The 26,304-nt window shown below is 38.5% G+C and overlaps 1 protein-coding gene across 1 annotated transcript in view; it reads right to left on the bottom strand.

Annotated features, from left to right (window-relative positions):
* Positions 1-26,304, bottom strand: part of COL19A1 (collagen type XIX alpha 1 chain) — a 311,655-nt gene that overhangs the window by 55,124 nt on the left and 230,227 nt on the right. The window contains exons 16-25 of the mRNA XM_088023753.1: positions 23,276-23,326; positions 14,956-15,000; positions 9,439-9,501; positions 5,288-5,323; positions 4,253-4,288; positions 4,105-4,158; positions 3,371-3,433; positions 1,867-1,920; positions 1,088-1,177; positions 90-134 (exon numbers count right to left, since the gene is read on the bottom strand). Of these exons, the coding sequence (XP_087879879.1) occupies positions 90-134; positions 1,088-1,177; positions 1,867-1,920; positions 3,371-3,433; positions 4,105-4,158; positions 4,253-4,288; positions 5,288-5,323; positions 9,439-9,501; positions 14,956-15,000; positions 23,276-23,326 (537 nt within the window). The remainder of the gene's footprint in view (positions 1-89; positions 135-1,087; positions 1,178-1,866; positions 1,921-3,370; positions 3,434-4,104; positions 4,159-4,252; positions 4,289-5,287; positions 5,324-9,438; positions 9,502-14,955; positions 15,001-23,275; positions 23,327-26,304) is intronic.

Consider the following 26,304-nt stretch of genomic DNA (forward strand, 5'->3'; position numbering starts at 1 on the left):
CCAGAGGCTTCCATTAGTGCGAGGCTCACAAAATTCCAGGCTGTATTTTCTTATTAATTCTTTAGAAATTATCTATGATATTTTCATACCTTTGGCCCACGAGGACCAGGTGCTCCAGGATTTCCATCTAATCCCTAAAAGAAAAAAAACGAGGTAAATACATTTCTTTTTCTAAAAAGGTTAAAAGCATCTTAGAAGTTATAACTTAAAAATGGTTCATGGTGCTTCATCCTTCTTGAATAAACCCTTTTCTGTAAAAAAATAAGAAACAGGGAATACATATTTTGCTAGGTTATAGATTTTGTATAGTTACTTTAAAATACAAGGTGTTTTCATTTTTAGGGGAGGTGGGTGAGGGATGGGTGAAATAGGTGAGTGGATTAAGAGTGCACTTATCCTGATGAGCACTGAGTGATATATGGAATTGTTGAATCACTATATTATCCACTTGAAATTAATACAACACTATGTACTGGAATTAAAATAAAAAACTTAATAATAAAAAAGATGTTTTTATCTTTAAAATGAGGCATCAATACCGAGAACTATTTATTATCAACAATTAATATAAAAAGTCAAAGAGGATGAGAAAAAAAAGTATGTGAAATAGGCATATTGGTTATTTAGATTTTCCAGCTATTTAGTTTTTCTATGTCCTGGAAATTGCCCAGCCACAAGGACATTTTCTGCAAATGACCATGAATGGCCATCCCTGCAGAGCCTCTGGAAAGAAAATTTCAGGCAGTTCTTCTGTTTTAACATAAGCGTCCTAGGAAGGCTTATGATTTAAACTAGTGTATCTTACTAGCTCCTTGGATCCCTAAAGAATTCATGCAGAAGATACAGGGGGGCCTATGATCTTTCAAAACTCTATGTAAAATAGGTATGTGCATTTTATTTGCAGAAGAGAGCCCTTCACCTGCATCAAATTTCCAAAGAGGTTAGAGCTCTGACCTAAAGAAAAAGATGAATATTTCTCTTTCTGCAGATCTCAATTGATTCCTATACTTGTGATCTGAAACTGGGAACACACAAGTGGTAATTAATGAACTTTCAAGGGAGATATAGGAAAAGGGCTGGTACTTACCGGTTCCCCTGGCAGGCTTTTCCCTGGAGGACCAGCCTCACCTTTTGGACCTGGAAGCCCAGGAGGGCCTACAATCCCACCAGGATCTCCCTGAGGAAGACAAGGTAGGATTCTTACTTCATTGCTCAGGTTTGTGGGGGGAGTTGTGGAGGCAGTTTCCATTGCTTTGAGTTGTCATCATAGCCAAACTTCATTTTCTCATTCATTCACTTGTTCAACAATATGTACTGAGGGCCTCGTTTATGCCAGGCACTGTTCTAGTTATCTTAAATGCATTTACATTTTGTGGTGAGTTATGTGACAATACGTTTGCAGTATCATGCCATATGCATGTACATGAATATATGCATAAAAGGGCATCTATTCAGAAGTTCTTTAAATGATTTTTATGTTTTCTTTAAATTATTTCTAAGTGAAGGTTCAACATTAATATACTATTTCCCTGTAGACAACAGGAAAAAGGTCCTAAAAGATGGAGACTTCCTAGAGCTACTCCAGAGTCTGCCGCTGAGCCTGAAACAGAGTTTCCCCAGTCCTGAGGTCTTCATCGCTAAGTCAGTTCATTTTGTCACATTGTGTTTCTGTGTCAGAATGAGGGCTGTCACAGTGCAGAACTCCAGGGGGCACAGTTCATGCCATCGTCTCTGTGGTTATCTATCCCCTGCACAGTCCTGGCAGCTTTGTGCTATACCTTCACTCCCCCAAAGCCCTTATGATCCTCTGTCTCTTCCTCCTACTGAACTACTTAATTTACAAAATGGATAAAATGGAAGCTCTACCTTTTCTCCTTTAATGCCTTGCTTTCCCGGGATACCATGTTCTCCTGGCAATCCCTAGAAAATTCAGAATTAATGGGAAAGAACAATTAGAGTATCTCTTATTATGAGAACATTTCTACCTGTGAGTCTTTGTCAGGAGAACAGAATTGTAACACACAAAGTATGAAGGGATGGGTTGATTTTGGCCTGTTAAAGAGGAAAACGCATTAGTGAAAATATGTGGCTTGTTGTTTCAAGTGAAGTGACCTGGATGTAATGGAAAAGAAACCAAATAAGGGAGAATTGAACCAAATGCCCCATCCATGTTATTGGATGGAAAGTGGAGGAATGGTGGTTGGTAGCATCATATGATTTAGAAGGATGATGGGCTAAATAGGAAAATACACTTTTACTGTGTTTGGCAACAGTGGCTCTTTCCCTTTTGATTTAATTCTTTCTCAGCTCCAGCCACTATCACTTAATCTCACTTCTTGGGCAACTTATGTCTCCACCTGTGCCACCAGCATTTTCTCTCTTTCCATAAGACCTCTCCACTAGGTGCACTCTACTGGCTCATTAGATGGCTTTGGGGGAGCAACAAAAAGCTTTGCTCACAAACTGAGTGTTCAAAGTACCAAGCAAAACAAATGCTTCAAAAAAGCGACCTGTGGAGGCTCAGTCAGGAAGCTTGGAGGATACAGCAGGAGGTCATGGGGCTGTTCTCAAGATGATGAGAAAAGGAGAGATTCTAATAGTTGCATAGAAAGTGCTGGAATTGTGGCCAGACAGGGATCAGTTTCCAAGAAGTTATGGCCAGACATTTCTCTTATTTTGCTCAAGTGAGGATGATGGTGAGTCTTAACTCCCAAATTGTGGAAGGCCAGGCTAGGGCAGTTGTTGAAGGAACAAAAGGCTTAGCTGGGGGAATGGATAGAAAAGTGCATTCAAAGGACATGAGAGAGAGAAAGAGAGAGAGAGAGACAGACAGACAGACAGACAGACAGAAAGAATAACGGGACCACTAGAATTAGGTTATGCAACCTGAGGACTCTTCTCCAATGGCATTAGAGAGATATTTTCAGCCAAAAGACTTGCTTTTTTTTTAGAGGCTCTTGTAAGAAAACAACAATAGAAGCTTAAGAAGTGTCGTTTTTGGATGGAGAATTAAACCAAAGCCATGCATAATGAAAATGCTTGCTTCCTATCTTAGTTTTCCTTATTTCTTTTGATGTTTCCAGTCTCTGTTACTGGTGGAACACCAGTGACAAGCACGTCCAAAGTGATAACTTAGTTAACTTGACTTCTAAAGACTGATTTATTAGGCTAATGATATTCAAAAGGATCTCATATGAATATAGGAAGTTACTAGCCTTCCTAATCACCCCTGACATCAGGTGTGATCAGTTTTGGTAGTAGAGATGACCCATGTCTTTGGAAATGTACTATAACTCAGTCACATGAAAAGATGTGGACATTCTTTAAGACGTTAATTTAATTTCCATATGTCAAAGACACTTGTATTTGCTCTACATACGGTATCTCCTGGTGGTCCTCTAGGTCCCATAGAACCTGCAGGTCCTTGTTGACCCTAAAAGAGAAGGTGAAATGTCCTTCAGCTCTATTAAAAAAATAGATTGTAGCTGAATACATGTAAAACATGGTATGATTTTTACAGAGCAAGGTGGGCTTTCTATCATCCTACCTTCTCTGAATAATTCTGAAATGTGCTTTGGGCTTACAAAGATAGTGTGGAGATGTTCTCATTTAAATGGGTCTTTTCCCACCAGCAAGGGAGGCCAGGATAACCTGCCTTACCCATTGGTGGGAGCACATCACATTAGTCTTTCCCACACCTCCCCATGGCTGGTCTTTCTTGGGATACTTCTGTGGAATCCCACATGGGGATCTCAAGCATCTGCATAAATTTGGTTAAGAGATTGAATCTTGAATCCCATTCACTGTACGTATATAGCTCAGGGTCATAGGTTTTGCTCACATTGTTTACTCTAAACCTTTTAGGAATGTTATTGTGAATATGCTCTGAAGAAGAGTTTAAAAACCCGACTGTGAACCAAAAGGTACAATTACTATGGGTGTAATAAATGCAGCCAATGGGGGGAAATCACCATGGAAACATGATAAAGTCTCTGAGAACTTGTGTGAAGAAAACGAGTAGCACATCAGAGCCATTCGTTTTACACGGAAATGGCTATAACTCCAAAATTATTTCTTCTTTTATCTCAGTTATTTCTTATATACCTTTAGTCCTGGGCTTCCTATTAAACCGGGGGGACCAGGATCTCCAGGTTCACCCTGAACACATGGGTGGGAAGGTAAGTGAAATGGTTACTTTAATCTTCACAATCTCAATGGATTGGAGATGCAATGAAGAAGGTCAGGAGATTACCTTTATTCCCTGTGATCCCATTAGCCCAGGTTCTCCCTGTAAAAAAAGAAAATTACCATTTATGTAATGCTTAAACTCAGATGGGGATGAGCATCTCTAATACTTGAATTCATCTGCATTTCTACTAATTAACATAATATAGGGGACTTACGGATGACATGATGAAGGCAAGGAGAGGTCATTCTAAAACATGATTTAAAATACTTATTGCTAATATGTAAACAATAACTCCTTATTTTCCTTCTTCATTTATTTATTTAATTTAAATTCAAGTTAGTTAACATATAGTGTAGTGCTGGTTTCAGGGTTTCTTTCTTCTTTCTAACAGTTTTTTCCCCCCAGTATCACTTTGACTCTATAATCATCATAGTTCATTAGCAATCACTGCATTCTCCACTTAGCTGACATTTTTGTGACTTGCCACCAAATAATCTTATATCTCAGAGGATTAACACCTCAGATGAAGGGGGAAAAGAAAATGAAGGGGGAAAAGAAAGAGTAAAATCTAAGTTGATGTTCTGGTGATTCTACCATTGTGTATATGTATTTAATGAAAAAAAAAACAAAAAGAAATTAAGGTTACCCAAAAGAGGACAATATTGGCTATTATGAGTTTGCTTTTCTTATTTCCATGACTTATTATTGATCCTTTTGATAAAATCATCCTGTTTGATAAATTTAACCTGCATCATTAACAGAATTTTTGAAAAAACTGTATCTTGCATTTTAATTTTGTATTTTAGATATCTTAAGTGTACATCTTTCAAAACATTCATGTCCAATCACAAATAGTAATGGTTAAAGAAAATATATAATACCCAAGCCAAATGGTAAAGTGTCATCACATGACGAAACTTAACAAGGTTTATAATTTCTCATTAATTAAAAGAGTCAAAATTCACAGAGGAAAAAGTAAAATGCTCAGAGAGCTTATTTTATCAAATCTATTAAACTCCAAAGTAAATATTTGAGAAATCAGAGAGATAGAAATCAATGAAGTAGAAAACCCAAGATACTGATAAAACATCTACTTACTCTATCTCCCTTTTCACCTTTAGTAAGAGGTTCTCCCTAGAAAATGGGTAGAAAACAGGATCAATTATGAACACTTTGAAAAACCCTCCAAAACTGGATATGGATAAATCCAGCAGGCCAAACTCAGACCTCTGTCACAAAGCAGCCGCTAAAATGACTCAGAATGTCACACAGTCTGCTTGCACAGTTTAAAGGAAGCATATGAGAATTAATTTAAAAACTCTTTCATATTCCCCAGTGAACAATATAAGTTAATCATGCTAATACTATTTCGAGAATCCTGAGTGGAACAAATTGGAATGCTGCCAAGGCCACAGCTTCCTCTTGCATGGTTCACAGAGATGATCTCTCTCTCACACACATACACACTTTCTCTTATTAGCTTCTCCTCTTGAAGTTACATGGACATGATTTCATTTACTCTTCACAACAATGCTGTGAGGAAGATATGGTCTCATTTCAAGCATGAGGAAAGAGACTCAGAAAGGTTCTGAGTAACTTTGAGTTATTTCCCCTAAAATAGCACTCACCCACTTTATGTCTCTTTGTTTATCTTGCCTATAAACTCTGTGAATGTAAGGATATAATTGGTCTTGACTATCACAGCATTTCTGGTGTACTCTGTTGGTGCCCAGTAAAAGTTTATTAGAGAATTTCAAGTTAGGCAGATATAACAATAATAGCTGATATTCATTAAGTCCTTATAATGTATCAAACACTGATCTAATCACTGTTCTTGTTAATTCTTATGTGTCACTGGGGTAGGTATGATTAGTATACCCATTTCTGGATGAGGAAACTGAGGCCCAGAGAAGTTAAGTGATCTCCCCAAGGTCATATAGCCAGTGAGAGGTCATTCAGGATTTAAACCTAGACGGCCTGACTTCAATCCTGGGCTTTGGTTGCTCAGTCTGATTTGATTTGTAATTTGATTTACTTATGATTTGAATTGAGTGAACTGACAATAAGGTGGAAACCATTCATTTAAAAAAAATTTTCTTTTGCATAGGGAAGTCAAGAGAAAGTGTGAGAACCATATGGTAGATAATACTCCTCTTGAAGCTCCCCTTAGGGACTGTGAGTCCCTTAAACAAATCACTAAGGGGAGATAAGTGGTTAGTAAGTGAACCCCTGTGGTTTTCACCTCCTGTCCTCTGTGCTAGGGATTTTCAGGGCTCAACTCTTCTCTCCCATATTTCCCTGCTCCTTTGCTGTTTCCTGGGGCCATGTGGCTAGTTTTGGCAATGACACGTGAGCAGAAGTGACATGTGTACCTTGCAGGCTGAAGCAAGAAGCCCATTCCTGATTCTCCAGTCCCACTTTCCCTGCATGGTGACTGAGAAGGTTGTGTATTCCAAGATATTCCGAGAGAGACCATATTCATATAATGTTTATTACAGTATATTATTGTAATTTTATTATTACTGTTGATAATCTCTTACTGTGCCTAGTTTATAAAATAAACTTCCTCAGGGCGCCTGGGTGGCTCAGTTGGTGAAGCGACTGCCTTCGGCTCGGGTCATGATCCTGGAGTCCCGGGATCGAGTCCCGCATCCGGCTCCCTGCTCAGCAGGGAGTCTGCTTCTCCCTCTGACCCTCCCCTGTCTCATGCTCTCTCTCTCATTTTCCGTCTCTCAAATAAATAAATAAAATCTTAAATAAAATAAAATAAAATAAAAAACTTCCTCATAGGCCTGTACGCATATGAAAAAACATAGTATATACACTTGACCCTTGAACAACACAGGTTTGAACTGCGTGGGTTCACTTATATATGGATTTTTTTACAGTACAGTAAAATGTATTTTCTCTTCCTTATGATTTTATTAATAGCATTTCTTTTCTCTAGCTTACTTTATTGTAAGAATACAGTATATAATACATATAATGTACAAAATATGTGTTAATCAACTGTTATTGGTAAGGCTTCTGGGCAACAGTAGACTATCAATAATTAGGTTTTGGGGAGTCAAAAGCTGTATGAAGATTTTCGACTACGCTGGGGGTTGATGCCCTAACTCCCACGTGGTTCAGGGTCATCTGTATAGGGTTTGGTACTATTGGCGGTTTCAGGCATCCACTGGAGGTCTTTGAATCTATCCCCCTTGCATAACGTGGGACTACTGTATAAGGGACATGGAATCATTAAGGGATTAAGAGGGAACTGGCAAGCAGAAAAGGTAAAAAGAAGAGAAGCCTGTTTCTCCTGGGGAAGGCAGATAGGGCTAAAGATAATCTCAGGGAGGTAGGTGAGCTGTGCTGCCTGCAAACACCTGCAGTGGGAGAGAAAACCAGAGCGGATTTCCTAGGAGCTGTGAAATCCTCCAACCCCTGCTACTCAGAGAATGATCCATGGACCAATAGCATGAGCATCACCTGGGAACTAGTAAAAAGTGCGGCCTCTCCCCACCCCAGCCCTCCTGAATGAGACCCTGCATTTCAAAAGAGCCCCAGGTAATTCAAGTGCACATTTCACCTTTGGGAAACACTGCCCTTAAACCACTGGAAGTTTCTCTTTTCTGCTCTTCTTGTGTTTCAGGTAGTAGAATTTATAAAAATGTGCAGTTTGGGTCTGCCATGTGTCACGAGTAATTTAAGAGTTGAGAGTCAATGTTCAAGCTTGGCGAGGAGACAGTGCAGACCTAGAGAAGTAGTTAGGAGATGGTAAGAGCTGCCAACAAGTGTGGAGTGTCAGGAGTAATTAGGCAGGTAGAAGGGGCAGCAACCACCAGGCTGGATTTGTGGAACGGGAATTTCTCAGACATTCTTGGAAATACGAAGTCGGGAAGCCCTATTAAAGACGGTCACATTTTGCACTTGGATACGGAAGCTTGGACTAGACACTAAAGGTGAGAAAGCATGACCCCTGGAGGCAGGGCAGTTTGGGGGACTCTGGTAACAGCCCTCACTCTACCGCTGCCTGCAAAATTACCCTTATTGCAAACAAGCCTAATTTTTATAGCCAAAGCACAGGGAAATTTTGGCTTTGTAATATGAAATGCTTTTCCTACTGTTTCCATTTGGCACGTGGGCATTTTCGTGACCTCTGCATTCACTATCCCTGCTAAACCAATGTCCTTTGTTCCTCCTGGCAAGGAAAAAGGGAAATGTGATTTTTGTTAAAAAAAAAAAAAAAGAAGATAGTAGGAAGGGAAAAATGAAGGGGGGTGGAAATTGGAAGGGGAGATGAACCATGAGAAACTATGGACTCTGAGAAACAAACTGAGGGTTCTAGAGGGGAGGGGGTGGGGGGATGGGTTAGCCTGGTGATGGGTATTAAAGATGGCATGTTCCGCATGGAGCACTGGGTGTTATGTGCAAACAATGAATCATGGAACACTACATCAAAAACTAATGATGCAATGTATGGTGATTAACATAATATAATAAAAGAAAAAAAGTATTACACTTTTGAATAAAGATAAAACATTTAAGTCTGATTCTGGCTGATTCTTACGGGCTGCTGTAGGTTGTTTTTGTTTTTTAGCAGGATTAAAAAAAGCTATTTTTAACTAGGATTCATGTAATCTCTTTAGGTGGTCTGATTTGAGTATAAATGATAATTTAGGTTTTCTCCTCCTACTGCAAAAACTAAGTCTTGAAAGAAAGGGGATTCAGTAATATTGAAAAGTGGCTTGAGAAGCTACTTTGATCTTATAAAAACCAAGGAAGGAAAATAACTTCAGAGAGTATACTAAGAGCAGATATATACACGTTTCTAATCTTTTGGATATATTAGCCCCAGTCTTCAATATATTGACTTTATTATTTATTATAGCTATCATGTTTAGTTATAGAAGGGCAGCTTAGTAATTTTTAAACCCTGTGTTCTAGAATCAGCCTACCTAAGTGTGATTCATAGCTCTAACATTTACTGGCTGTGTGACGTAGGGCAAGTTAGTTAACCTCTCTGGGCCTCAGTTGCCTCATATGAAGAATAGGGGTGATATTAGCCTAACTGTCTTATTTTTTAAAAATAGATTGAGTGACTTCATGCCTTGCTAGAGCACTTGCTCAAATATCTGATCTGTTGTTGCTTGCCAAGGCGGGGGCAAACAAGGCTCACAGAATTAGGGCTGATTAGGAAAAATATTTTTAATTCTGTTTTTTAAAAAATATTCTTCCTTTGTCCTAAAAGCTTTCATACTTACCGATTCTCCTTTTTGACCTTTAGGGCCAATGGACCCTGGGAATCCTGGTTGTCCGGTTTCACCCTTTTGAGAAAAAGCAGAAGAGAGATTTTGCATGAGGTCAGGTGAGTACTGTTGCGACTGTGGTTCAGAGCAATTGCTTGTGCTCCCACCGACCACGAAATTTATATATCATCCAAGAGACAACGTGAAACTAGTTAGACTGTCTGCATAATAATGTACTTGTCAGCACTTCACGATGCCTTCAGCTCTTTCAGAAATCCATAATACTCGTTATGATATTTAAAATTAATGTGAGACAAAAATTATTTTTTAAGGCAAGAAGTCCAGAGAAGAAAAAATTACAATTTTGTCTTGTTTTACCAAAAAAATTTTGTGTGTGTGTGTGTGTGTGTGTGATCTTAAAGACATGAGATTGTTGAACTGTCAAAATAATCTGGACTCATTTTATTTCAGACCTTCTTTCTTTTTTTTGGTGGGGGGAGGTGAAGGAGTGGGGGAGCCATTGGAAGAAAAGTGAGTCTCTCAGCTGTTCCCAGCATTTATGTGATCACTGAAATGACTGGCTGTGGACAAAGAAGGCATTCTTGTTGATGGGGTAACAGCAGCTTAGGAATGTCTAAGATGTTCTGGTCAGAGATCTTGAAGAGGGGTTTGTATGTGACATATAAAAAGTATTTTGAGAAAATACAGTTTAGAAATAATACAGCCGAAAGGAAGTAGATCACTAATCAGACTTTGGAGGAGTCCCAGCATTGTGCTTTCTTTGTGCATCTACCAAGATCCTTGAATGCCACATGAGGGTAAAGTAAACATAGTCGCTAGAAGTTATGTATGTTGGGTTTATTCCAACCTCAAAAGCATTTTTGCAAAATGATGTTCACCATTGCATTTCTGGGCATATACCTTTCTCACACGATGTCTTGTATATTTTTTATTTTGAAAAAAATAACTACAGAAAACATGAAGTGGAATATGGCAAACCTCTGTGTACCAGGCAACCAAAATGAAAGAAATACAAAAATTTACAAAGAAGAAATTTTCTGTATTTTCCCCTCTATTTCTGTCCCAAAGGGAGCCACTCTCTTAAATGTATATTTATATTTTCAGTCCATAATTTTTCACTTTTACTGCATATACGTAATCATGAACAATATATTATTTGGATATTTATAATGAATTCCATAAATAACTTTATTTTATATTTTACAACCTAGAATTTGCTTTGTTCCACTCAAGGTTGTTTTTAATATCCCTTTCTATTGATACATATAGATCTAGTTCACTCATTGTAACCACTGGAAAATGTTAATGTACCAGGGTTTATCCAAGCTCCATTGATGGGCATTTGGGTTGTCTCTAGCTTTTCCTTATTATAAACAAGGCTGCAGCGCACATCTCCATTTCTCTCCCCTTCTATGGATGTGTTTATCTGTTTATTTTGAAGCCTCGAACAACAACAGTCTACCCAAAGTACTTCAAATAAAAATTTATTACGGTCCTAAAAGTGTTGGCTTATTTCCACATTGCTATCGAAATCAGTATCTTGTGACTTTACACTAGAGGAAGATAGAACTTGTCATATGCAATTGATAAACAAGATCATAGTTTTCAAAGGATTCTTCTAGATGTGTGGAATATATTTTGTAAAATTTTGATTTTATTAATATAAGCATTTTTCCTTCTACCATCTAAACATCTAGTGTACCATCATCGGTCTTATACTTACCACACTGTAGCAGAAGCCATTTTTTTCTAGATATGACAAATTCTATCCAAAGTAAGAAAAGGGAGAAATTGGTGGATATATTCAAAAAGCCAATTGGTGTTGGTTTTAAAAAGAAAATAAACAACTGGACTTGTCTGAGCGTTAGGGGGTACACAGTGACCTTCCTGTTACTCATCTGGTAGGTGTTACTCATCTGGTAGGTGTTAAAATCCCCAATGCAGGGGCACCTGGGTGGCTCAGTTGGTTAAGCATCTGCCTTTGGTTCAGGTCACAATCTCAGGATCCTGGGATGGAGCCTTGCATCAGGCTCCCAAAACTGCTCAGCGGAGAGTCTGCTTCTCCCTGTCCCTCTGCCCCTCCACCCCTACTCGTGTTCTCCCTCTCTCATATAAATAAGTAAAATCTTAAAAAACAAATCCCCAGTGCAAAGGTGTGAAAGAAAAATATGCTTAGTCGTTAGACTGATCTGCAAAATATAAAAGTAGAAATCAGGGAAAGAGGTCTAGAAATTACTATAAAAATCACTTCTGCCTGATAACAAAGGGGAAGAGGAAGGGATTGTACAAGGAAGAACAGTAATTACATTCATAACTGCTGTATGTTTGAACCCACGTAAATAAGTCTCCTTTGAAATGTAGAAAAAGGACCCAACAGAGGCATCTGTCCATCTCTCTGAGTGGTACTTGGGTAAGGTTGGACTTAGAGGAAATCTTAGGCACCTATTCCCTCATATAAAGTTCTGCAAACAAAAGCATTTCATACCTGAATTTTAGACACATGAGGAGTTGTTTTTCATACTTAAAATGAATGTTCAGTGATTTAGCACTGTGGGTATGAGCTGAAAGATAAGTGATGAATTTACTCAGCTTCAGGAAAGGCTGTCCTTTAATTTGACACTTTCAATGCTATTTGAAAGGCCTGTGCTGTTGAGGCTAAATCTTTTCCTTCTGATAGCTGGCTCCAAAAGATACCTGCTAGAGTCTTAGGAGTCTTTAGATATTCTGCCACCTTATTCCACTGTCTATATAAAGGAGCAGTTCTCTTTAACCAATTTGCAAATACATTATTCATTCACCACATGCTGCCAGTCTCAGGAAAACTACAGAGCAGAGGTGATCATTTCAACACTGGTGGACTGGTCCCATGGCTGCCATGGTCTTTACTGCCATTTACCATTAATAGCCACTAGTGTTCATTGGTGTTTCTCCTTGTATCTAAGTGCTCTTGATATAGGATGTGGTTGCTAAGCCAGGAGTGATTTGTGTGTAGATTCTACTGCTGTTTGTGTTTGTTCTGGTGCTTCACTGTAATTTTGGGATCCAAATGGTAGGCTGGTTTTGTGACTCTATTTTGCATGGAGAAGTGATATATAGCAATAACAAGTCACTTATGTGTTGAAATTGTACTTCTCATTAAATCTTTTGTTCAACCACATAAATTGAGTCCCTCTCTGTCAAAATTATGGTGGGAGGCACAAAGATGAACAAGACCAGGTGTCAAGGATGGCAACGGTTATTAATACCAAAGAGAGAGAAGTGAGACTTCATGAGAAGAAAGTTTGGAGCAGATGAATAGAAAGGAACAAATCTTTAGTGTGGGCTTAATATGTGTCAGGTATTGTGCTTTTGGGTAAGTTCATCTCATCTCATTTGATTTCAGTCTTGCCATCAATTCTGTGTAGACACAATTATGCCCATTTTATGGACAGGGAAACCAATGCTCAGAGAAATAAAATGATTTTCCCAACACAGCCGTTAATGGTACAATCAATTTTGACCCCAGAGCCCATGTTCTTTTGACCACTCCGTGGTTCTCAATCCTGGCTGCCCATTAGAATCATCTGAAGCACTTTTAAATAATAGCGATATGGACGAGATCAACCAGAGGTATGGGCTCCACACCCAATCAGAGTCTCTGGGTGTGAGGTCTGAGCGTTGGCATTTTCTAAGAGCTCTCCAAGTGATTTCAGTGTGCAGCCAGGGTTCAGAACCACCAAGGTCCACCATAGGTGCAAGGAAAAATCTGTAAGGGCAGCTTGAAGGAGGTTTAAATTCTTATTATGGTGACCCATGAACAGCATAATAATTTAAAAAACAAATGTATTGATTCAGAACAGACACTAACCACTTAGTACCTATGTATAGGTAGAGGTGACTTCATTCTTCCAGCAAGTGCTATGCTTGTCTTTCAGTTTATTTTATGTATTATTTATTGGCAGAGTCCTTCTCCCATTAATTAGAATTCTTACAAATCATTTCATATGTACATTTATATCAGGTACTGCATCAAGTTCTCTGTAGACTCTTCTAGGTTATTTCTCTGGGTGAGAGGAGGGAACAGTTACGCCCCTGGCTTTTTCTAATTCCACTTAAGATTCTGAAGCAATTAGAAAAGATTCTGAGGAATAGAAAAGGTCCTTAGAGTTTGAAATACACCTGTTTGGCAGAATCAAATTTCTCATCACTGAGGTCTTAGGAATTCCTGAGTAACATATGCTTCCTAATGAACATAGCCAATCAGAAGCCAGCTGTTTGGTTTCAATAAATGAATCATCGTTTAAATACTTTAAAAGTACCACAACTCTCTTCTTTGCTCAGCTGTCCTATGTGACAAGCTTTGTGGCTTTTTCTCCCCCGTTAGCCTGCATATGTGCAGTAGTAATTGCTTAAAATAATGTGTTCGTACGGTGGTGTAGAAATTCCGTAAGCTATCTGGTTACAGAAAATAATGCTAATGTACTAGCAGTAAAATCCCAGACACACAAATACCTTATTATTGCTGTATAATCAATATTTTTTGGATGTCTTTTTAAGAATGTCAAGGTTTTATTTATTTTTTTGCAGAAAATTTCATTTTCAATGGTCAATCTAAAAGAAGTTCCTAGTTTCTGTTGAGACTATCTTTTAGCAGTTTTTTCTGGTGATAGATGTATGATCTTTTGAATAGATTGGTTGCACTGATTTATGAGGCACAGAAGTCATATTTTCTTGGATTCATGTGAAAATATCCTGCCCTCAATCAAGAGAATTTTTACTGAGTGAACGAATGAAAGTAGCACTCACAGGCCACATTCCCTCAGAGTGTTTTCAGACCTACTCATCTCTGTAGATTTAATGTGCATTGTTTTTTTCCTGACAATGGCACATTCACACTGAATCCAAGGTCATCACAATTTCAGAATCAGACCGGAGTGAAACATCTTTCTGAGTGGGCAAGTGAATCTGTCATCTTCCGCCTCATATAATTAAGCCAGTGACAGATGACGATGAGGACACAATGGAAATCCATCAGCGTTTTAATTTTAATACTGTTTTTGAAATAATCATTTGGTTAAACTATGATTGTACACTATTAAACCCCACCAAAAAAAATGCCCCCATGATAGCTTATGTTTGGGTACATAAGAAGACACAAAAATAGGGAGCCTGAGCCTGAGGCATTTTGCTAAAGGGGTCTTCAGATGGTTTTGCCACCTACAACGATTCATGAAACATCGCTTTATGAATTGAAGCTTGGGTCCTAATTTCCTTTGCTTTGTTACAGCTATTTCCCCTAGATGTGTTCCCTCCTTGCAGCCAGCTGCTATTCAGCAGTCTTCACTGGGGAGCAGACCCTCAATGCCTAATCCCGCTGTCTGGTTAGGAGGCAGGGAGGCTTGTGCCCACTGGAGACTCCCCAGAGACGCAAGCCTACATGGCAGCAGGACTGTCCCTGACATGGGAATGTATATGTTGGCGTAAAACCCTGGATATTTTTATATTTTTATTCACTTGGACAAATCTGATTACCTTCTCTCCTTTTAGGCCACGAGCTCCATATTCACCAAGGTTTCCCTAGGTGGAAAAAAAAATATATATATAAATAAAAATACAAAAAAGTCCATTTATTATTAATACATTCAGCCCCTGCATTAAAATATAGTCAGGTAACAGTGCCATAATAATAGCTTTTTCTGAATACCATGTTAATCACTTTTGCCTCTCTTACCTTCTGTGAAATAATCCTGAAAAACTCCAACTTTGTAGATGCTATTTATCTTCTCTGTGACTTCCTCCCAGGAGGTGATTTGGGAGAAATATCACACCTCCAAGGGCAAATTGTCACTACGCCAAATTAATGCCTGGCAACTTCTCTTGGTCCCCAACAAGTCCACTGATATGACTTTGTAACATTATTAATGATATCTTTGTTGCTTACTATAATGGACGTTCCATTAATTAACCTCTTGGCTGCACTCGCCACTCTCTTGATTTGTGTAATACCTCACTTTCCTGGTATCTTCCTGTCTCTCTGACCTCTCCACTTCCTCCCTAACCTAATGCATAAATGTTGGATTTCCTTAGGACTCTGTCCAGATCCTTTTCTCTTGTGACTCAACATTTTCTCCTGGACACTCTTCTTTGCTCCCATGGCTTAGGTATCATCTACACAAAGACAAATCTATAAACCCAGCATATGTCTTCTGAGCTTTGACCCAATGTATCTAATTTTCCACTTGCTGTATTCACTTATAAATTTTGAAGAAATTCATATTTAACAAGTTCAAAACTGAATTAAAAAAATTCAACAATACACACATATATGAGAGAGAAAGATGAAAGAATTACATCACGCTGTTACTAACATGCATTAGTCCAGAAGTGGGATAATAACCGTTGGCTTCTTCCTAATCTAGCTCTATGGTTACTTGTTAAAATGCATGGTAATTTCATTTTACAACTGAAAAAAACCACAAAAACAAGGAAAGAAAGAAAATCTGAATTCATCCTCTCCCTTCCATAGAAGTCTTCCTTCTTCCATCTGGATAACATTGTTAAGACCATCGTCCTTTTCCTCAAATCCAGTCAGTCATCTAGCCCGGCTGCCTCTGTTCCCCAAATCTCTTCTCTTTACACTACCTACCCTCACTCATCATGGCTTGCCAGGACTACTGTAGTAGCTCCCTAACTGGCATTCTATAATCCACTCTTGCTCTCCACACACCTACATTTTCTATATAAGGTCAGAGAGATACCATTAAGGCATCCTGAGTCCCTTCTTTCTAAACTTTTACAAAGCTATCAAAATCCCATATGACCTAAACACATTTCCCTCTCCAGGATCATGGTGGCCCCTGTTCTCCCTCAGAATTTCCATCTGTAACAGCCTTCTTTTGGCTTCTCAAATGGACCAAGATACTTTCCATTTCACCCTCTAGGTCATCACTCTGTCTTCACTCCTCTGTCCAGTTAGCAACTACTCATCCCTCAGGTCTCAACTATGATAAAATGCCATTCATGGAAGATCCTGCAGGTCTCCCAGACAGGTTCCCCTCTCATATCTTCTCATTGGATATTGTATTTTTCCTTTATAATACTAATATTTTTATTTTTGTGTTTGTTTAAAGAAGCTTGCACCTTTTGCACTAGAATGTAAGCTCCATGATGGAATTGAATGCCCCATTCCTAGCACAGTACCTAACATACAGGAAATATTCAATAAATATTTGTTGAATAAATAAGCCTATAATTCTAATTTATGTGTTTTCTCCCATGAAAAATTTTTTATTAAAATATTATGAGTTGGTAGAAAAAAGTAGAGGAATATTTACATGACAAAAATATACAGAGGTATGCATTCAGATCACTGTTGCTATAATTTGACATTTTAAATATACCTTCCATGTTATTCATCCTACTCCAATCAAAAATAAGTAGTTTATAACTTCTGTTATTGTTGGTCCTGTGACAGACATTTCTCATTTTTCCTGTTTAACTTTGATCTGAGATGTCTGAATTGAAAATAAAAAATTGTATTCTCAAAATCCTGAGCTGTATATTATTATAAGGACATATTTGAAAATGAGTATGAAACTCTAAGACACATACACACATACATAAAGAATCAGCAGTTACAAAATGGTAGGTTGCTTAGATGCAACCTGCATAAAACGTAACTCTGAGGCATTTCCTAAACATACTAGTCATTTGGGCATGATGCCTGTCAGTGTATACAGCCCATCGGCATCTCTCCCTGGCTGTGTTTAAGGCAGAAAATTTTAGGGGAAGCTGGAACATGCTTTGGTCTACGACATGACTTAACCAGAGATGGTCTTGGATTGGGAGGTCCCATGCTCTTGAATTGCAGAGCAGAACCAATAGAGCATCTTGGTTTAGATCCCCCTCCTATCACACCTCCCCACAACCTACAGGATATTAGAGATGTTCTAATTGGGATGAAAAATTGCTTCTATAGCAACAGCTCATATTATTCTATCCATATGCTCTATTGTTCTAAAATCTTGATTTTCTGGTAGCTTTCATGCCCAAAGAAAAAAACAGGGCTATTTATTGCCTACCAGAGCTCCATATGTTTGCTTCACTCATGGGAAGACTCAAGCTATTCCACTTGACTTGGAGAAGGTATTCTCTGAAAAAAGGGGATGTACCTGGACATGGATAGGTTGAGCCACAGGAGATGGTTCATAAGGAGGAAGAGACAGGAAGTTAGGATTTAAATTTTATTTCTGAATCTTCTGGGTCCAGAAGGGTTGCCTTTAGTATCCCTAAGGAAGCCTCCACTTTCTAGGCCATGGGTGGGTTTAACTCACTATTTGGAAAGACTTTGAATGTTTGATTTTTGGAGAAAGATTTTCTGTCCTTTCTAGTCTGTGGATATTGAAATGAAGTTATGATTTGATACTTGAAAGAAAAATAGATTATTTTGCTAGCAAATTGTTTTTTTTGGATCAACAATTTGGAGAAGTGAACACGAGAATTGGTTGCTGGGAGGCACAGCATCAATCTCCAACCACTGAGACTGATTCTCTGCAAATTGCACCGAGTGTGGCGATGTAAGATAGCACAACTATGCATTTGCAATGTGGATCTTTAAAAACAATATCAAATGTAAAATCCTCCCATTCTGGGTCTCCACAGATAACACTTTTTCCCCCATCTAGACTGTTGCAAGAGGCTCTGGATCTGATGGCGTTAGCAGTTGACAGAGCCTATCAAATTTTTATTAAAATCCCCAGAGTTGGAGACGATGAAGAGCAGTTTTTTGGATTGTGAGCAGATTTTCCTTAAGGGGAAGAATATTCTCAGCATTGTTGCTTCGTTTTGCAAACAATCTTATAAAGTGGGAGCAGCTGTTTGTAAATTATTTTTGTGATGGAGAGGGAAATCTTCTACCTTTTATTCTTTGCAGCCTCAAGTGGGCATGCAAAAATACATATAAACACACTTATATAATCTTCCCAACCTTACTCCTTAGTCTCTCTCTTTTCCTTACTCCCTTCCCTCCCTCCCAATTCCCTTTTTGATTTGTGCCAGGAGGGGATAAGGTTTTTTATACCTAAGCTTCTCCCTCCAGAAGACATAAAAAAAACTACAGGGGAAAAGACCAACTCCTGTGCAGGGACCACAGGACTATTCCTTGGCCTTTGAGGATTCCTCGGATGAGGGAATGACCTGTGGACTCTTCGAGTTTAGAATGGGGAGGAGGAGTGTCTGAGTTGCCTGCTGCTCATCCTCCCACGGGTGGCTGCTTCAGCAGAATCCAAGCTGCACGACTGGGAGCTGAGTTGCTGGTGTCCAGGACTTAAGTGCAGACATCACATAAATCAATGCCAATTTAAAAGGGAAGATTATTTTAACCTTGGAGCATCACTTTATATGTCTCAATATATGGTCCATCATTTAATCTCCAAGGAAGTTTCATTTATGTTCCTTTCTCTCTCTCTCCTTATATGCTATAGCCAGACCGTCAGGCATGCAATGAATTGCAAAATGAAACCACCTCAGTATCCAAAACAGATGGGGGTGGGTGGGTGAAGTCACTGCCAAGTGAAAACATGCATCTCTCTCATCATGGCACATTTGGCCCTTTCCTTTGTGAAGCTGAGGATGAGAATAAAGTGGTTATCAACCAGAAACACTGGCCAGTGTAGGTACTGAGAAGGTAGGTACTTACCTCCTCCATCCATTCTGGTGGGGGCTGATAAAACAGCTCTAACTACTCTCAGAATGAAACAAAATAAAGTCTTTGGGAAGCTACCTTCCATTAATTCCCAGATGGGTGTAAAATCTTTTGAAGCCAAGTGGTTATCATGCATCATTTGGGGAAGAAAAGCTATGGTCTCTCCTCTCTAACCAGTTATGCTCCAGCTCCAAAGCCACATTTTGAGCGGATGTGGACTAAATCCCTATGAGCCTCAGTCCTCTAACGGCAATAAGGATAGAGAGCTGTAGTTATTTTGGGCAAGACAATAGCTAAGTTCAAAGTCCTGGTTTAGCAAGATTCGCCACTTGCCTGCTCTGGTCAGTCCCCATTTTTTTTTTTTTTTTTTTTTGGAAATATAATCTTAAAGTTAAAAAATTTACATTCCCAACTTTAGACTAAAATACAAATGCTTCATATATCTTCATTTAGGGGAAAACTGACTCATAGGCAAGATAAACTATATATAGAAGTAGTGTTGAGAGACCTCTAAAGATACAAGTTTTAAAAGTTTTGCAAGGGATAGCAAATATTTAAGTAGCTGAGTAGCAACTTGGTAAATTTTATACCAAAGGTGATAGTAATAGAGTGTGTTCTTGAAGTTTTTCTAGCTGACACTGTGACATCAGAGCCAACTCATTCTCATTATTTTGAAGCATTTATGATAAATCCTATTTTGTGACAGTAGATGCCATTACAGAAAAAGCATTGTACTTTAACTGATTAATTTTAGATATGCTTCACTTTTTTTTCACTTGTGCCAAGCCCTAATGTTTTGAAAAAGCTGGTATAGATCTATTCAGAAAAATGCTTAATAGAGAATCATAAAATATAGTCCAAACATTCTTCCTAATAGAATACTCCCTAGAAAATCTAAGTAAATGAGAAAATTTAAGACAGGATCACTTAGGAAGTGCTACAAGCTCTACACACTTTCCATAGTCTTTATGTTCAATTCAATCTCATTAAAGAAGGACTGGGATTTTTCAAACTAATTAGCTCATCATTTAATAAACACTTTTCTGAGCACTTGCTATCTTCAGGGACTTTGCTGGCACATAGCATCTCTTTGGGATTTCTAAACAGAGAAGAATGACAGTAGTCAGAAGAATTTATTAAAAGGGAAAGCAAGAACATAGAAGAAAGATAAAAAGGGGAGTGTCTCTGAACTTGTTTTTGTGTAGAAGCACAATTATTTACCAGCATCGTATCAACAACAAGCTATCGTGTATAAAGGGATCCTACTTGGAAGACACAATGCCTCATGCCAAGTGATCAGACCTCAAATACTTGTTATTAAATGATGGGTCAATCAGTGGTCACACTTAGGTCTCTGGGTCTTACTTCACTGCCAACACCCATTTTCTTTTCCTCTGTTATGTTTTCTTGAAGAACAGAGCAAAACACTCTTGCCTTTTGCCACTCAGGGACTTCCATGTCAGTATTCCATCAACCCTGATTACAACTTAAAAACCGTGGTGAAGGGGCCTCTCCCTGAAAGGTGGGGGACCCCCACCCAGTCTTGACCTATGGTATGTAAAGGTTTGCTTGAGGTTTAGCATAGCAGTGATTGGTTCTGATAAGAAATCTATCACCTATTGTGCTACTCGAGCTTCAAGGCAGCAAATTATCTAGGTCTACCCTCTGAGAAACTGGATTTGTGACAGTATCCATGGTGAAGCACGATGGTTAGCATTAATTTTTTGCACGAAGTTTTGCAAACTTGAAGTAATTTTTTCTTAAATTTACCCAAAACTGCTAGAACTCATATAGGAATTCAGTAAAGTGGCAGGATATAAAATCAATGCATAGAAATCAGTGGCATTCCTATACACCAACAACAAGACAGAAGAAAGAGAAATTAAGGAGTTGATCCCATTTACAATTGCACACAAAACCATAAGATACCTAGGAATAAATCTAACCAAAGAGGCAAAGAATCTGTACTCAGAAAACTATAAAATACTCATAAAAGAAATTGAGGAAGATACAAAGAAATGGAAAAACGTTCCATGCTCATGGATTGGAAGAACAAATATTGTGAAGATGTCAATGCTACCTAGAGCAATCGACACATTTAATGCAATCCCTATCAAAATACCATCCACTTTTTTCAAAGAAATGGAACAAATAATCCTAAAATTTGTATGGAACCAGAAGAGACCCCGAATAGCCAGAGGAATGTTGAAAAGCAAAGCAAAGCTGGTGGCATCACAATTCTGGACTTCAAGCTCTGTTACAAAGCTGTCATCATCAGGACATTATGGTACTGGCCCAAAAACAGACACATAGATCAATGGAACAGAATAGAGAGCCCAGAAACGGACCCTCAACTCTATGGTCAACTAATCTTTGACAAAGCAGGAAAGAATATCCAATGGAAAAAAGACAGTCTCTTCAACACATGGTGTTGGGAAAATTGGACAGCCACATGCAGAAGAATGAAACTGGATCATTTCCTTACACCACACCCAAAAATAGACTCAAAATGGTTGAAAGACCTAAATGTGAGACAGGGGTCCATCAAAATCCTAAAGGAGAACACAGGCAGCAACCTCTTCAACCTCAGCCATGCAACTTCTTCCTAGAAACATGGCCAAAGGCAAGGGAAGCAAGGGCAAAAATGAACTATTGGGACTTCATCAAGATAAAAAGTTTTTGCACAGCAAAAGAAACAGTCAACAAAACCAAAAGACAACCGGCAGAATGGGAGAAGATATTTGCAAATGACATATCAGATGAAGGGCTAGTATCCAAAATTTATAAAGAACTTATTAAACTCAACACTGAAAGAACAAATGATCCAATCAAGAAATGGGCAGAAGACACGAACAGACATTTTTCCAAAGAAGACATACAAATGGCCAACAGACAGATGAAAAAGTGCTCAACATCACTCGGCATCAGGGAAATCCAAATCAAAACCTCAATGAAATACTACCTCACACCAGTCAGAATGGCTAAAATTAACAAGTCAGGAAATGACAGATGTTTGCAGGGATGCGGAGAAAGGGGAACCGTCCTACACTGTTGGTGGGAATGCAAGCTGGTGCAGCCACTCCGGAAAACACTATGGAGGTTCCTCAAAAAGTTGAAAAGAGAGTTACCATATGACCCAGCAATTGCACTACTGGATATTTACCCCAAAGATACAAATGTAGGGATCCAAAGGGGTACATGCACCCCGATGTTTATAGCATCAGTGTCCACAATAGCCAAACTATGGAAAGAGCCAAGATGTCCATTGACAGATGAGTGGATAAAGAAGATGTGGTATACACACACACACACACACACACACACACACACACACACACACACACACACACACACACACACACACACACAATGGAATATTATGCAGCCATCAAAAGGAATGAAATCTTGCCATTTGCAATGACGTGGATGGAACTGGAGGGTGTTATGCTGAGTGAAATAAGTCGATCAGAGAAAGACGTGTATCATATGACCTCACTGATATGAGGAATTCTTAATCTCAGGAAACAAACTGAGGGTTGCTGGAGTGTGGGGGGGGTGGGAGGGACGGGGTGGCTGGGTGATAGACATTGGGGAGGGTATGTGCTATGGTGAGCGCTGTGAATTGTGTAAGACTGTTGAATCACAGACCTGGACCTCTGAAACAAATAATACATTATATGTTAAAAAATAAAAAATAAGAAGATAGCAGGAAGGGAAAAATGAAGGGGGGGAAATCGGAGGGGAGATGAACCATGAGAGACTATGGACTCTGAGAAACAAACTCAGGTTTCTAGAGGGGAGGGAGATGGGGGGATGGGTTAGCCTGGTGATGGGTATTAAAGAGGGCATGTACTGAACGGAGCACTGGGTGTTATATGCAAACAATGAATCATGGAACACTACATTAAAAACTAATGATGTATGGTGATTAAATAACAATAAAAAATTTACAAAAATAAAATGCTGGTTTTGTGAAAAGATGTTGAGCAAAATACATTTCTTTGAAACATATTTTCAGTGAGGAAAGATATTAAGTATATGTGATCATGTTTCAGAGTCTGAGCAGTTAGGAATTAATAAGGTTTTTTTTCAAAAATATGATTACATAAAATGTCTGTGTATATAAGATGTGAAAAAGAGAAGCCATACCTTATTATAATATCCAAGAGTCTGTTGTACTCCTTGTATTCCAGGAGGTCCCTGTAATTAGAAATAAATCAAAGAGAAAAGTGTGAACATTTACCCAAACAACGTGAATTTAAATAATGTATCTAAGAATTCTTGAAATCTTAGTTAAGAAAAAGCAAGCATATGTTTAGTCAAATATTCTAATTAATAGAGAATTACAGGAACAATAACTTATCAGGTTCTTAAAGGTACTTCTAGGTTAAATCCTGCATGAATCCAAAGAGAGGTCCTAAGTGGGAATGTGTAACATTTTACCAGAAGGTCAGCCATCAGCATATTCTTTATTAAAAAATATTGTACCTGTAAAACTCCTCCAGGGAAGAGGTTGTAGTTTCAGCTTATTTTTGACACTTCTTACAGGGCTTTTTGATCAATATATTATAGAAATGTGTGCCCATGTGTTATTAACCGAGAAAATATGGGAGAAATATTCTTTTGAATTTGTTGAGTGAAAATGGCTGCACATGGAATTTCAGACCGGAAAAAGATGTCTGTTCAAAAACCTCAGATTTAAGACATTCAGATGCTCATAATCTTCAGTTGACATGGAGTGTTCACTAAGCACTATGCTGAGCTTTGGGTAGACAGGGAAGAAGACATTTGTCTGTCCCTAAAACTTCCAGGTAGAGAAGAAGAGAAGAGTTTCTGAGTTTTCAGGGATTACATTTTGGGGGAGAGGGCCATAAGAAAATACAAAGCTTAGCATTATTTTAAATCAAGTAGTTCAAGCCAAGAGAGAGTCAGCAATGTCAGAAAAGAGACTGCATATTTCATCTAGACCTCAAAAACTCCTCAGAGGAGAGAAAATATTACAGAGGCAAAGCTCTTTACATTTTACCTCAGAAGATAACACAAAGAAAGACTATGATTGAGCAAATCAAACATCACTGTTATACAAGATTATTTTCTTTACAAGGAAATAAGAACTTTGAAAAGTGAAGAAAATTTTAAGGAACAATTACTAGCTGAACTCACTGATAGGAGAAACACCTTAAGTATACTGAAAAAATTAATGTCGGTTAACATTTATGACTGGTATTTCTTATGAACAGCTTGTGTCTGAAGGTCTTTTCTAATGTGAAACCTTTGCATTGTGCCGCTAAATGCCACAGATACAATGATGTAATGATGGATGTCTGGAAGCAGTTTGATATAACTCTTGAGAAAATAATAGGCCTCACGAGTGACAGCGCTGAGTATGATTGGAAAGACAAAAGATTTGTTACTTTGCTGAAATAAAAACAGAGCTAATGTCAGAAAAGAATTCTCATGGCACTATATTTTTTTCCTGTTCTTTTTCTAACAGCCAGCGTTGTGTATTCTAGGTCAGTTAGATGAAGTAATGAGGAGAGCAATCATTGGGTGGGAGTTTTTGCAAAAGGTTTCTAGCCAAGAAGATGCAAAATAAAAACTCATTCTTGAAAATCAGGAAGCATGAGATTGCTTACACATTGCTCTTTCTGCAGCTATATAATGTGGCAAGGAGAAATTTTAGGTATCATATTGTAGTAGCATCAACAGGTGGCTTATGGATATATGCATAGTAGGCATTTGGTGAATGGTGAATCTGTGTTGATAATAAGGCTAATGAGATAAAAGAATAGTGATGTGGTGGGTAAATTTAGCTTCATACACATTCATCCTCGTTGAAAGTATTAATAATTAGGGCTCCTAAATATAGCAGGATCATACAGTCTCTCAAAGAGAGAAGAATCAATCAAATAAGAATAGCAAACATTTATAATGTATTTATTGTGTGCCAGGCATTATACTAGAGATCTTATGTGGATTAACTCATTTAATCCCTACAGTGACACTGAGTGGTATATACCATCATTATTTCCTATTCGAATATATAGGAAATGAGGGTTAGAAATTGTTAATTGGCCCAAGGTCACACCACTGGTAAGTGGCAGGACTAATATTTAACATAGGTAGCCTAGATCCAAACTTAGTTCTCATCTACTCTCCTATCTTAACTTGAAAGCACACTCACAGCCTAAAATAATTTTGCAGTCTTTTTTTTTTTTTATCATGTTGACTTTGCCCTAGAGAATATTGGGTGATCACTCTTCCATGTTCTACTTAACATACTGAAACTGAAAAAAAAATCAACAGAACTTGTACTTAGCACTTCTTATGAGCCAGCAATGTGATTGGTGTAGGAGGGGAAGATATGAACACTGTCTTTAGATGTAGTCCCACTACATAGATAAAGGAGGCCCCCCGAACTATTCTTTGCATCTCCCATCTATCTTCATACATTCTTGCAACCCATGATAGGGATATTATGCCTAAATATTCCCCCCAAGTTCCTCCCAACCCACAGCTATACTCAAAATGCATCTTATCTTTGTTTGCAGAGGTTGGGAGAACAGGTGGTCGGAGAGTATAAAAAGTGGGAGCCTTTGAGGGGGCTCTGGAAGTCAGTATGGAAAAATAAAGAGGAGAGCGAACAGAGTGGTAGGGGTTACCTGGCACAGAACAGGTAGCAGCGTGGATGAGAATAGTAAAAATAATGAGAGGGCAAAAATTGGGTGAGAATTAGGTCTGATCTTTTACAGACTGGTTATGTGCTCGCACCGTATAACTGTATTACATAAACCCAGAACATATTCCTCATCCAGAATCCTGATCTTGCTGTTGAGCGTACCACTGGGGATAGGGCAGGAAGGCTCAGTGCTGCTTCTCCTTCTAAAAACAACAGCAGAAGCACAGCTCACTGAACAGAGTCCCTGGCCAATAGAAAAGCCTGAACAGTATGATTCAGATATACACAAGATTAAGAAACCTATAAAAGTTACTTCCATATTTTATATGTTTTATTCTTGCCTTTAAATGTCAAATCCACAAAGTACTGCTCCAAATGGGGTTGATCTGAAGTTTTAGGCTCTGCTACCTAATCTCCGATGAGCATTTATGATGACATTTTCTTTCTTGTTCTTTTAGTCAGTAGGATACTCTGGGTATCACAGATCCTAGGTTTAATG

Source organism: Eumetopias jubatus, unplaced genomic scaffold (assembly GCF_037043125.1).
Source record: "Eumetopias jubatus isolate StellerSeaLion01/CBP00866 unplaced genomic scaffold, mEumJub1_p1.0 scaffold_6, whole genome shotgun sequence".
In the NCBI taxonomy this organism is placed as follows: Eukaryota; Metazoa; Chordata; class Mammalia; order Carnivora; family Otariidae; genus Eumetopias; species Eumetopias jubatus.